The sequence below is a fragment of the Tiliqua scincoides genome, chromosome 2, assembly GCF_035046505.1.
Source record: "Tiliqua scincoides isolate rTilSci1 chromosome 2, rTilSci1.hap2, whole genome shotgun sequence".
Classification (NCBI taxonomy): Eukaryota; Metazoa; Chordata; class Lepidosauria; order Squamata; family Scincidae; genus Tiliqua; species Tiliqua scincoides.
Window position 1 is genome coordinate 158,389,116 of NC_089822.1, and position 14,479 is coordinate 158,403,594.

Sequence of the window (14,479 nt, forward strand, 5' to 3'; positions counted from 1 at the left end):
AAGATTATTGCAATAAATAAGTTACTGCAATAAACTCATTCCATGACAATCACCACTAGGTTTTCAAAGTCAGTTCTGTAAGTCTTTAGAGGAATACCACTAGCTCGATGACTAGAATATCATATGCATTCCTGCAGTGCAACTCTGGGGCTATTTCCTTAATTCTCTCTTTAGCCCCTTCCAAAAGCTAAATTTCCTCTTCCAGACTCATAGTTAAATGATACATCAACACAGATGTTAACCATGGTCGAAACTAACTAGGTTTTCTACTTAGCTAGGAACCTTAAGTGCATTTCAAAATGATTAAATGGGGAAACTGGTTAACCATGATTAATACTGGTGCCAATGTACCTTACACAGGGTTAAGTCAGAAGATGGAGAGAGAGAGACAGACAGAGGGGGCTGCAGGGAGAAAGTGTGAATTCCAGATCCTGCTCCAGTCTTTTTACTGCCTTAGCAGTCTGGCCTTGTTACCTCTACTAAATGAGATTTAATAGCATAATTAAAACAGTTTTCCGAAATCTTGACCATCACTCACTTCTCAAAAACCATTACTGCCTATTCTCAGCCAAACTGTACATACCTTTTTGGCGACAGACCCTTCTCCCAGTACACAGTTTCGTTCTGGACACTCGCATGTGATTTTTGCAGGTTCCACTTTCTCAGGAAATACATATAGACATCTTTCCCCAAGCTGCCGCTCAGCATGGTCAAAGCACCCCAGACGCTTTACCCTGTTAGAGGCAAGGTGAAAGTGATAGCACCTTGCTGCTGGCTGACATAATTTTTGAGGCTGACACATCTAATGGGACTTTCACATACACACTGTGCCAAGTGAAAGCCATTAGAAATATGCTTGAAGGAGAGAACATGAATGCTTCCTCATTTTACAAATGTTTAGTAGGTTAATTAAATAATTAACAGCTCTTCCCTAATTCAGAACAAATACTGAACATGGATAAGCAAGAAAGGTTCCACAGCTCTTCAGGGTCCTCAGACAAATGAAAATGTTTCTTTACTTAGCATGTGGTTGGTCTGTGGAACTAACTGCCACAGGATGTGGTGATGGCATCTGGCCTAGATGCCTTTAAAAGGGGATTGGACAAATTTCTGTAGGAAAAATCCATTACGGGTTACAAGCCATGATGTGTTATGTGCAATCTCCTGATTTTAGAAATGGGCTATGTCATAATACCAGATGCAAGGGAGAGCACCAGGGTGCAGGTCTCTTGTTATCTGGTGTGCTCCCTGGGGCATTTGGTGGGCCGCTGTGAGATACAGGAAGCTGGACTAGATGCCCCTGTGGCCTGATCCAGTGGGGCTGTTCACATACGCACACAAAAGCTACAATATGTTTGACTCTCACAGCTAAATATTCTAGTATAAAACTGGAACAACTTCACAAAAGAGAGAACAAGCACCATCCATACTTCCATCAACATGCTCTTTAAGACACTCTCTACTTACCCATGTGATGCTCTAGTATCCTATCACAAAAAACACTTCCACCAGTTGCCATTATTGTGCAGCTGGCAGTTGCTCCATCTTCTTGAAAGGTTGCAGCTGTTTTTACCTACTGGCAAAAAGTAGTTCATTTAGGGCAAAGTTTTTAGGATGTATATTGGGAAAAAGCACTTACCTAGACAAATTCTCTTGTGTGATTAAAGATGGTGGCGGGCTTATGCTATCTGTACCTCCAGGACAGAAACTTTTAGTGATCCAGGTAACTTTCAGTTCTACCACCTGTACCTAAAGAAAAAGGAAGCAGGGAGAAAGGGGAAATTTGAGCTTACCTGTGAATTCCCCTTCTCAGCGGACTCCATAATGGGTTCAGTCAGCTGAAGGTGGGGAGCTCCTCATCCACCTTTGGCTCACTGAACCCACCATGGAGAGCCCACTGGAGAAAATAATGTTTCTAGAACATTTTCCTAGCTTCTATATAAAAAGAGCCCACATTGTGACTGAAACAGTTGAAATTCCCTCCCCCTTGATTTACGAACTGCTCCCTCTCTTGAAACTTGAGGCCCTAAGTCATTTCTTTTTAGACAAGTCTTCTGAGTTCTTGACCTTTTTAACATCTGCACAGGCTTGTGGGTATTTATAAACTGCTGCTGTTGCTCTTTTACACTTTTTATTGTCTGATTGCCATTTTGAAGATGTTTGTTGCGAATGTTGTTTACCTTGTTTTTAATTGTGTTGTTTTTTGCATTCTTTTTAATTATTGTTGTAAGCCGCCTTGGGTCCCTTCAGGGAGAAAGGCGGGATATAAATGTTGTAAATAAATAGAATAAAAATAAATAGACCACTTCCTAAACTCAGATTACGTACTTTCACTTTAATGATGCATCCCGATATCCTCAAGAAACACAGAATACCCCTTAGACTTCCATCTTTCCAAAATTCTCTTTTGGAAATTACAAAAGTGTTATTAGAAATGGTTACAATATCTGGTTTATCTTTCAAAGATATGGTTTATCTTTAAATAGAACCACAGTGCATCAGACCTAAATAATTATGGCATTCAAAAAATCAGCTCTTTGCTGTTTTGGAAAAAAATCAAAATAGAACAGGGTTTAGTATCTAGCTAACAAGATTTGCTGAGAACTGCGGTCTTGATAACCAATCTAGATCCAATCTAAAATTTTGGTGACTTGTCATTACCACAGCTATCTCCCTCCACTGCAAAGAGATCAGCAGAACCCAACTTTGAAAACAGAACTGTTTCTACTTAAACTGTATCACAAGTAACGGATGAGCTCCACATTCAGTGACCTATAAAGTTCTAAACACACAGAAATCCCAAAATTGTGCCTTACTTGCCAGTCTTTTAGGCATCTATTTCAAGAGCAAAGTCAACAAGTTTGGTTCAAATGACATAATACTGCCTGTGTTGCAGAAAACTCCAGTCATATCCAAGAGATCACTAATCCCATAACACTGTCTGCTCCATGAGCCATACCTCTTCTACCACCACTCTGAACTTGCTCTTTGTGCTGAGAACAGGCTTCACTCCTGAAAGCCACTGTACATTTGAAAAGACTTTGGAAGGGCCAATAAGAACTTGCCCAGGATAAAAGCCATAAGAGTCATCAAAGAAGAGGCCCTGAAAGAACAAGGCAATACAGTAAGTGTAAATAAGAGGCAGATATGGCTAGACAACATTTTGACCTGTGAAACAGGATTTCTGCCCAACTTTCATAATGAAAGAAATACTTTAGGGGGCAGAATTCATTGCAAGTATACTGGCATTTTTCTCTGCAATAGTCAATCACAACAGCAGTTTGTAATCATGCAAGCAGAATTATGACTACAGGCGCAACCTATTTATCCACAGATTTTTTTATCTGCAGACTTGTCTCAGACAAATTTGGGGGAACTGAAAGTCACACACACCTTTGCCTCCTTTGCCCTGCGCTGGCCTCTGCTCAGTTTCCAGGCAGCCCAAAACACTGCAAAAAGGCAGGGAAATAGCCCTGGAGCCATGGAAGAGGTTCCCCTTGCAAAGCAGCCATGGCTGAAGAGGTGAAGGGGGGCAGAAAACCTCTGCAGCCAGAGCAGCAAGGTGGAGCGCTCTCGCTCTCATACACACACAGGGGCAGGTGTGGTAGCAACAGGGGATTGCTTTAAAAAACTCGGAGTGTTCCCGAATCCCCCCGCCCCCAGATAGTGCAGGCTGACCATGCTCCAGCCTATGAAAACAACCCAGCAAGCAAGTCTTCCCAGCAAGCAAAGCATGAGATTTAGGCTACAATCCTCTCCAAACTTTCCTGGGAGTAAGGCCCATTGACTACAATGGGGCTTACTTCTGAGTAGACTGGACTCTTAAAAGCTCAGCATCTCACCTGTGAAAGAAGTGGAACAGCTGACAATGGGACAGCTGAATAGGAGGGGAGGGGAGGAGGGGGAGGGGAGGGAATTGATAACAGCTGCCTTAGTTTCCTTCCAGCCCCAGTGTCAGGCTGCAGCATATTTGCTTAACTCTATGGAATTTAGCACAATTAATGGAATTTAGTTTTTTGTTAATTGCACCGAACAGAACTAATTCAGCTAAATAGGCTCCACCTGTACTTAATAATTCAATTTGAATTATTTTAATATCAAGTAGCAGAATCTCAAGGTCTGAGCATCTGCTGATGACAACAGAAAAGTGGGTTATTTATTCATGCTTTCCGACTTCTGGGTCCTTTAGCACTGTCCTACTCTATGCCATTTCTTATTTACAAAGGTGGAAACAAACTGTCTCCTACCCATGAAATTCAAAATTAGAAGCAGGGAAATAGGAGTGGAGCAGAATATTTAGCACTCATCTGAACAGCATCAGTTTACTTTTTTGCCATTCAAGAAAATAGAGATTTTGTTGAGGGAGAAAAGCACTATTTAGGGAAGCCATTTGGGTGGGGCCGAAGCCTGTCCATGGGAACCATTTCATTCCATAAGCCAAATCAGACAAGCAGTTCTTAGAAACAATTCAGACCAGGGCAAAACTGACTTCCATCTTCCACAACAGCAAAGGAAAGGGGGCAGGATCTGAGTTCCACACAGTGGCCAAGAGAAAACATTTGATTTCTTCTATACAGATTACCTTTCCATTTTATGGGAAAAAATAAAGAGTTTCACCATATTACTGTGGTGATAGTGGTGTCAGTATATCCCATGACTAGATATTCTGTTGCTGACAGGGACTCCACAAGTGTGGCTCAGAGCACACACATACATGTTGGACTTCTGTAAACCAATAATTATTCTGATAACAACAAAAAAAACTTACTGAGTCACTAACGTGTGGGCAGACATCATAAAGTTTTGCTGCATCTTCTGTGCTCATTGAACACCTAGGAAAAAGCAACAACTGTTAGAAAATAATCTTTGCAAGAGCCACCACAGCTTCCTTAATAAAAAGTATATATTAACCTGTGTTTAAGTAGCACTAACCCATAACAAAATATTAGAAGTCAGCCCCAATCAATTTCAATGTGTGATAGCTAGAATGGAAAAAAAGGAGTGCTGTGAGAAACTCTACAAACCAGAGACCAGTTATTTTAAAGCCAAGAGAAAATGGCATCCTGCAACTCTTGGAACCCTACAGTGCCTCCAACAAAAGTCAGTCCATTTTTTTTTAACATCCAGTTTTTGCTCTGGAAGTGATGGGAGGGGATAGAGGCTATCAGCAGGCATTTCAATGGCTGGGGCTAGAACCTTCCAATGGGTGAAGATAAGCAGGACTAATCTCAGAAAAAAGGAGAAGGAATAGTTCTGGAGAAAGATTCTATACTATTCTCCCATGTCAGTCTGTGACTAAGCAGTGGGAGCTCCCTGAGCTGCTAGGTTTCCATAAACATATTCAGGCCTTTACCTAGATAGTGTTTGCCACCATTTCACCAGAAAGGCCTTCTAGGCAGTTTACAAAAATTAAACATAGCACACAAACACACATAGAACATAACAAAAAAACAATTAACAATAAAAACACAGCAGAGAGCACAGAAACCTCTAGCAGCAGCATAATATATTATAGCAAAATATCCAGAACAGCAACTAGTCCAGTTCAATGCCATAGTGAAAAAGGACAGACACCACCACCTTCTTAAAAGAGCCATCATCAAGGGGCTCTTCCTGGAGGAAGGGAGTTACAGGCTGGGTACAGCTACCAAGAAGGCCTTGTTTCAAGTAGCCATTAATCTAACTTCAGGTGGCAATGAAACATGAAGCAGGGCATCCAAGGATGACATGTGCACATAGGCAGGTTCCTATGGCATGAAGGGGGCCCTTCAGGTACTCCAAATAGAAAGCATTTCAGGTTTTATTTTAAAGATCATCACCAGGACCCTGAAAACGATCTGGAAGCCAGTGCAAAGACAGGCTTATCTGTACCAACTGTCTGTGATGAGTTCAATCTTTTATCAAGTTACCTATGCGCTGGAAGGAAAAAACCTTAAATGCCATATACTTTCATCTTAATCCAGTTTAAGATACCCTAAAGCAGTGGTTCTCAAACTTTCAACACCAGGACCCACATTTTAGAATGAGAATCTATCAGGACCCACCGGAAGTGATGTCATCAAGCAGGAAAATTTTTAACAATCCTAGGCTGTAATCCTACCCACACTGACCCAGGAGTAAGTCCCATTTACTATCATTATTGAAAGAATATACATACTAGCTTGTTAAAAGTACAGGTATGTAACATTTCTCCAAATGCTGTCACATACCATGGAAGCATCAAGTCTAATATATTAAAAATAAAAAATTGAAATGAATGGGGACAGACCTGAAATGGGCTTGTGACCCACCTAGTGGGTCCTGATCCATAGTTTGAGAAAGACTGTCCTAATGTTAAGGAGAAATATGCCCCCTAGAAGACACTTATTCTGAGAAATCAGAATCATGGTGATTTTCATTAAGATACCTCAGAACAGATTGTATTTTGTACATGGATGAACATGCAATGTACTGATATACCAAGAGAGAATGTTAAAAGTGCCAAGAACTGTTTTAGCTAAGAAGAAATACATTGCAGCTTAGAAGTATAGTAACCTCAGCTGCTATAATCAAGCCACTCTATTCTCTGGGAAAACAGCTCCAAGGGCTGGGAGTGGTTAGCTCCATAATAAAGCTGCTGCTGATTAGCAGCAAGGTCATAACAGTTATGGAGCACGTGCTCACTTCATGTTACATATGTTTTAAAAGACGTAACATTAATACATGGAATCTCTATATCTTGGAATTAAAAGATGTTAACAGAGGTGTCAGAGGCCAGAATAATTGTTTCAGGAGCTGTTATCAAACTGGCGATATGCCAGGTCATGACAGTAGGATAACTGTAGTCAGGTTTGGGAAAAGTGCTCAAATGAAACCACCTATTAGATGTATATATATTATATCCATTTACTAACATGATAAACACCACATAATGTGTCCAACTCAGCTGAGTAGATATAAGAAGAGCTGGTTGGATGAACTTTCAATTCAATCGTTAGCTGGGTGCTGGTTCAGTTCAATTCAATCATTAGCTGGTTCACTGCAACAAATGGTACCTCAGAAGGCAAAAAGTCATTCTGGAGTTATTTTCAACAGGAAAACACTGGAGGGATGATATCAATAATTAAAGTCCCCTTTTACCATGTCACAGTTTTGGTCCAGATTTGCCCAGTTACTATTTTAAAAGAATTGAAATTAAACATAGGCGGTAACAGCATGTCTAATGTGTTGTCTTGTTGAGTTTTCAGAAGCCCTGCTGAGTTAAATGAGACTTACTCTCAAGAATGGGTGTTTAGGATTGCAGACTATATTTGTCAAACCAAGAGTTAAGGTATGCTCTGTAACAGAAAAAAACAGAAGTACCTGGCTCCATTGGAGAGCTTCAGAATGATTTGGTTCTTTAAATCATACACTTTGCCGAGCCACCAGTCATAGGCTATGCAGTCACCGTACATGAATGGCTGAGGGGGAAAAGAAAGTTAGAAGGTCGGCTTTCTTGAATAATTCAATCACAATTTATAAAAAACATTTTTCCAGTTGAAGTATATGAACAACAGGACAAAATGTAATCCTGGATGAAGATACACATCACATGCAAAACAAGAACAGAAGTTCTTTCTTTCTAGTAATCAAGTTGTATCCCTCCGACATGCTGAAACAGTGGCAGATGGGATTGTAATGTTTTTGATCATGTTAAGGTTTCAGATCATAGCAAAAGACTCCTTTCTCGTACAGTAAAACGAACACAGGAAAAAAAACCAGGAAAACACCTAGAAGAAACATACTGAAAACATTAGTGACAGACTAAATCCAATTTCATATGTTCACTGATGGGGCTCAGAGCTGCAGGTGACAAATCATGAAAGATCTTGGAGTCATAGTGGATAGCTCAATGAAAATGTTGATCCAGTGAGCAGCAATAATAAAGAAGGCAAATTCCATTCTAGGGGTCATTAGAATGGGAATCAAGAGTAAGACTGTCCCCAGGCATTGCACAAGTCTATGGTATGGCTACTTTTGGAATGCTGTGTACAGTTCTGGTCACTATATCTCAAATAGGATATGGTAGAGCTGGAAAAAGTGGGCAACCAAAGTGACCTGAAGGCTGGAGCACCTTCCTTACAAGGAAAGGCTGTAACATTTGGGGATTTTTAGCTTGGAAAAATGGAACGGGGGAGAGGGGTGGATAGACATGACTAAGACATAAAATTATGCATGGTGTGAAGAGAAAAGTTTTCTTCCTATCTCACAATACTACAACCAGGGCTCACCCAAAGAAACTGAATGGCAAGAGATTTAAGACAGACAAAAGGAGGTATTTCACACAGAACTAGTCTCTGGAATTCAGTGCCACAAGATGTTGTAATGACTACTGGCTTGATGACTTTAAAAGGGGACTGACTAAATTTATGGAGAACACATCTATTAAACAGCTACTAATCATGATAGTTAGATACTACCTACATAGTCAGTGGCAGAATGCCTGTGAATACTAGTTACAAGGAAGTTATGCCTTTCCTGCTTGTTTGCTTCCCAGAGGCAGTTGGTGGGCCACTGTGGAAGAGAGGTTGATGTACTATACATGTCCAAGGCCAGATCCAGCAGAACTCTTCATGTGTTTCATTTCTGCTGTGCAAGCACCTACTTTTCCTAACACAGTGTATTGACTGTACTGCAGTGTAGGATCTTAGTGTTGCCATGGGACTGTGGGACTGCCTCAGTAATGTGATATGTTCACAAGTAATCATTATGCAGAAGCTTCTCACCCCATTTGTTACAACCAAACCCTTGCTCAGAAGCTAGCAGCGTATTTAGAAAAGTGCAGTTTTGTGACTGGTATTTTTTCTATTTCAAACACTTTATAGTTGGCAACCTTCAGTCTCGAAAGACTAAGGTATTGCACTTCACTAAAAGCATCCCTTTTGGAGATGCAGTGCAATCCCTGAATTTATCATTTATCTGCTCAGTCACCATCCTCACAAAGTAGAGAAGCTAAGTAGCTTTAAACATTCTCACCCAGATATTCTGAAGATCTTTGCTGTTGACAGGATAAAGGATACAGTTGGTTCCCACAAGTTTTACTGCACACTCTATATTTACATCAGTAACTGTCCCACACTGGCTGTCCTAGAAAGACAAACAAGGGTTTTTTTTTTTAAAGTACAGCACATTTTCAGATTGTGGAGAAATAAAATCTGACAGCCCTAAAGATTTCAAAAAGGCACATTAATCCAAATCCATGCCAACCAGTTTTCAGGACCAGTTTTCAGATAATTTGGTCTCATCATCAGATGCCTGTCCAGAACACAAGGTCTCAGACCAAAAACAAATACTTTATCTTACAGTTATACACAAAAGTTGCGTGGGAAGAACTATGAAGTTCATTTTCTCTCACCTTCAACATACATAATGTGGGGATAATACGGGTCTAAGTATATTGGAATGTTGTAAGGATTACAGAGAAAGTATATAAATCTCTTTGAACACAAGTAATGCCAAATATTTACCATCTTTCCGCTGAACCAGAGCCAAAATAATGCATCATTTTAAAAAGGCATGTTTTATTGTATGCTGCTTTGTGCCTGTGAGAATAGTACAAAAATGTTTTGCATTAATATGAATATTACTCCATGTATCTACATGCAGGTCCAACCTTGTTATACATGGATTTTTTATACACGAATTTGACTCAACTCAAATGGCCACTGCAAAAGAGAAGGAATGTGCTGATCCCTGGAGAAGGGGAAAAATGCATCCCTTTAAAATCACAGTTTAAAAAACTGCTTTATACTGTTGTAGAGTCAGTCATGCAAGTGATTACAGGTATAACCTAATTATCCACAGATTTTTCTATCCTCCACATGATTAGAAGTACCCTTTAAATTAAAGGAAAACTGTAGCCTCATTAATGTGAGCCATCAATCATTCTCTCTCTAGGCACAAGGCAAACCCCTTCCTTCCCCCTGAGCACATGAAAGAAGACTAAATGGCAGTGATTATCAACTCCATTCTTTCTCCCTCACTGTGGCTCCTGGTGAAGGGAGGGACTGCTGCCTCCTAGTGAAGCCTAAGTGCCTGGAGAGAGACTGATTGCCTCTGTGTGCATTACAAAAGGTCAGCAAGGCTGTTTTCAAATCACCTGAGTAAAGAGACTTTGGTTTTTAAATTGATTTGCTTTAGTTTTTAGTTTTAGTTTTTTTCCCATCCACCTGAGTTCTGGGAACAGAACCCTCAGAAATAAGGAGACTCAACCTATATTGTTTGACTCAATGAAGAAAAAGATACAAACTCAGAAGCATCTTAGTCACCTGGCAGCTGCTGCAACAATGCATTTTTATTTATTAATGAGCATAGTCCATTACAAAGCCCAGTTGATGGCTGGCTTCCGTAGCTATTCCCAAACATCAAAGTCTATTAATGGAAACGATAATGCACACATGCTTTGGAGGTCTGACACTATATAATAACTGAATTAGATCATTGCCCATAAGATGCTACACTTCCCAATGAGGCTGAAGAGCTAGCTCTCTGTGCACTGCTTACAGGACTCAAAGGGGAGAACAGAAACGATTCTGTCTAGTTTGGCTTAGAGTGGTTTCAGACCAAATATTAAGCACAATAGGGAGAGGGAAAAGAAGAACGATGCAACACGTCCCAAGTTTCCTGAAGTTGATCGTTTCATAAGAAAACAAACTCACAATGCTGAAGTTTTATATCTCACAATGAAGGGTGCCTGGTGTAATGGGGATGGGATGGTGGTGGTTCAAGACATCTTGTAATATGCATCACTTTCCTCCAATCATGTCTTGCACTCTCATTTAAAACTGGACTATAAGTCAGTTTATACTCTTAGAGCAAGTAAAACTCCACCTAAACAATCCAGGAATTGTGCCTCACCTCTCTCCCTGTTACTGTATCTTGTACCACAGCTTAAAAAACATGTCAACAGGTACACTCCGCCCAAAAGGTCACCATGATCATACTACAGAAAATAGTGGCCATCCTATCGCACATCTTTCAAGATGCATATGAGGGGAAAAAATTTTAAACTATATGTCTGAACTGAACTGGGAGAACAAAGAAGCTCTGGCAGGAGGTCTGCTCTAGAGGGTAGAGCCTCCGTTTGCCTGAATATAACAGCTGAAGGTCGCCAGTTCGAGGCTACCAGCACCGTGAACAGTGAGACCCTGAAGCAGCTGACAAGCCGAGCCGAGTTTTTCCATCTGCTCTCTGGCCGCCCTTCAAGTGAGATATGAAGGATTGTCAGCTTGCGTGGGACGAAACTGGAGGCCAAAATGTGATAGCAGATCATAAAAGGATCCATCTGAAACGTTGTAGTTCTTGAAAGACAGAACCTTCTGCAATTGTAAATATCCCTATAGGGATTTAGTATAGCCTGCCTGTGTAAACCGCCTTGAAATAAAGTCTGAGGAGAAATCCGACGACCATGAAAGGCGGTATATAAATACCTGTATTATTATTATTATTTCATGTAGTAAAAATCCCACCACTTTCAAATTCTTACAGTTTTATAAGACATAGAACATGCCCCTGTAAAGAAATTGTTTACCCTGTCCACTGATCATTGCTTGCTGTAACAACATGTGTAATTGACATATGTAAGTTAGCTGTGGTTTTCTCATCTTTTTCACTATGGCCCTCATTGCCTTTTTCATTACACATCCCCACCTATCATGCATTTGCATGTTGTCATGAGCAAAAGGCTTCAGTAAATACTCTTGCCCCGAGAGAAGCTTTTGGTCAGATATGAACTGTATCTGGATAAACATAGGTGAAACCTTGGTATCCATGAAGGACTCATTCTCAGACTCCCGCAGACACCAAAAACCATGGATAAGCAAACCCATGGTTTTGGCCCCATAAATGCTTCCCTGGGCCTCAGAATGCCTTAAATGGCATAAAATGTCATTTCCTGTTTCCTCGGGAAACCAGATGTGACTTTTTTGGCTTGAAATTGCCATTCTGAAGCCCACAGAGGCTGTGGGTGGACACCTATGGCCTCTGCAGGCTTCAGAAAGCCCTCCAGCTCCGGTTGCCTCCAGAGGACTCAGATTGGGCCAAGTCTAACTCAACACAGGTCCAGGGGACCCATGCTGAGCCAGATCTGGGGAAGCAAAATTCATGGATAAGGAGGCCCCACCTATACACCTTTTCTGGTTTCCAATTATATTTATCCCAAAGCTCTAGGTCAGGGGTGTCCATACATTTTGGCAGGAGGGCCAGATCATCTCTCTGACACTGTGCCGGGAGGTGTGTGTGAAAAAAAAGAATTAACTTACATTTCAAATTTGAATAAATTTACATGAATGAATTTATTAGAGATGGAACTTATATGAATGAATGACGGTCTTGCAGTAGCTCACGGCTTATAAAAGGTCTTGCACAAAGCAAGACCAGCCTTTCGTTCACTGCCACTGCTGCATCACAGACATGAAACAGCAAGTAGTGGAGGGAGTCCTCGTCCCAGAGCTCAGGTGAGAGGTTGAACAGTCGTCTTCATGCTGCATCGGGCCAGCATGGGCTCCAGTAAGTCTCTGGAGGGACAGAGGCTCATTGGAGACTGGGGGCTCCCTGAGGGCCGGTTTGGGAGCCCCTGAGGGCTGCAAGTGTTCCCCAGGCTGGGGTTTGGGCACCCCTGCTTTAGGTAATAGTGTAAACTGTTCTGCACAATAATCAAGTAAGAGGGCAATGTGTTACCGGTGCTCTCAGCTATTGTGGTCAACAGCATCACAACATTTTAATGTGGCTGACCTCAGCTCTTGTTCTTGCTGGAGTGTGCAAGACACTCCAGCAATGTGCCTCCTATAGACACAGTAGAAAATGCAGCATATGGAATATGGGAAATGTATTTCACAATGCAGCAATATCTTGAATAGTGTGAAGATACATCCCCTGAAAGGGGACATGTCAGGGCTAAAGAAAGCAGTGTTATAGAAGGATTGTATCACACATGGAGCACATTTTTTTCTATGGTGCAAATCTATTCTAAGCAAGGTTATCCCTGCTAGTTCCCAGGCACTGATTTCACAAATGTACATAGAAAGACATCATCACTTACCCGTGAACTCATATGCCTGACAACATCCCGAGGCACCACTGACCGGTCTTCAAGTTTCAGCTGTTGCAGAGGAGGGGAGAGAAAAAAAAAGAGAAAAAAGTTACAACTAATCTTGACTATGCCTACATATGCACAGCCAGGTACCTTGAATGACACAGATTACCAATCATATACACATGAACACAACAGACCTGCACTGGCAACGTAACTCAGGTTTTAGCTCGACTCTGAAGCAATAACATTTACGTTGATATAACAAACACAACTAGCATTTGTAATTCCACCATGGCCACAGAGATTACAGCCAGTGACGAGTCTATGGAACTTAATTTTGTTACATTTGTATCTTTCTTCCAAGGAGCTCAGTTGCTTAAGTGGAGTTCTCATAATATCTCTTAGCCAAAAAGTCATGTTTAGCTTAAAAACTGTACTACATAATGCACCATCAGACCATTTTGTCATCTCTGGAATTCAAACTGCCACATAGTATATAGCTGGGGATACCATGCACATCCCTCTTAATCCCCAAAAGATTTTAAGTGACACAAATCCCATTGTATCATTGTGACTGGACACAAAGTGTCCAGATGCAAGCATTTCAGATTACTGGGGAGAAATGAGGAAAATATCACCAGCAGTAATTTGCATTACTAGTGATAGGAACAAAGGCTGCCTGTCTGGAGTGGAAGAAGAGTATGATTCAGGGACTCCTATGTTCCTACAAGGTGAATATAATTGCAATCGTAAGGTTGTGATACAAACATTCCCTAGGATGTTCTTTTTTTTTTTTGCATAGTACCATCTACACCATATTATATGAAACCTATTGTAAATAAAATGAAAAGAATGTGCCAAGGCAATTTAGCATACACACAGAATGAGCTTGAGACTTGCAAGGGATTCCAAAAACAAAGGTTTTTTCTTTGGCTGTGTTTGAAAAGAGAACAGTCAAGGAAGTAGAAGTAGTAGGTCTGTAGCATGAAGAAAGTAAAATAGTAATGGACAGTGGAGAGAAGATAGAGCTGCTCAGGACCCAGTGTGCCAGGGATGGAGGATGAGGAAAGCTGTTCCTATCAGAAACTTCCGCATGTAGGGTTGAGATGAAGTCTACCTCCCCCCCCCCCCAAGGCCTGAGATGGAGGCTTTGGCCTAGTATTTGAGCACACTTGTGCTCAGTCCTTCCTCTAAGCCAGCCTGTAGGAGTTCCAGTTGGCCTCCCACCCTTGCTGCTTTGGGCTCCATCAGTCTGTTGGCACGCCACTCAGTGAAGATCTTCCAGGTTATGTTGTAGACCCTACTGGTTGAGTCTTGTCTGTCTGAGAGGAACGTGGCCCAGGCTGCCTCCAAGTAGCCTAGCGTAGAGATGCTTTGACCTTCACACATTTAGCTATAGCATGTCTGAACGTAGAAGGAGGACTGGAC

At 41.3% G+C, this 14,479-nt stretch overlaps 1 protein-coding gene across 3 annotated transcripts in view; it reads right to left on the reverse strand.

Annotated features, from left to right (window-relative positions):
* UBE2O (ubiquitin conjugating enzyme E2 O) overlaps nt 1–14,479 on the reverse strand; it is a 96,786-nt gene that overhangs the window by 36,400 nt on the left and 45,907 nt on the right. For 2 of the 3 annotated variants that reach the window (XM_066614504.1, XM_066614507.1), the window contains 7 exons: nt 13,058–13,117; nt 8,995–9,105; nt 7,342–7,439; nt 4,769–4,832; nt 2,960–3,103; nt 1,640–1,749; nt 584–734 (listed from right to left, as the gene is read on the reverse strand). In XM_066614504.1, the coding sequence (XP_066470601.1) occupies nt 584–734; nt 1,640–1,749; nt 2,960–3,103; nt 4,769–4,832; nt 7,342–7,439; nt 8,995–9,105; nt 13,058–13,117 (738 nt within the window). The remainder of the gene's footprint in view (nt 1–583; nt 735–1,639; nt 1,750–2,959; nt 3,104–4,768; nt 4,833–7,341; nt 7,440–8,994; nt 9,106–13,057; nt 13,118–14,479) is intronic. The other variant, XM_066614505.1, reaches the window with a different exon arrangement.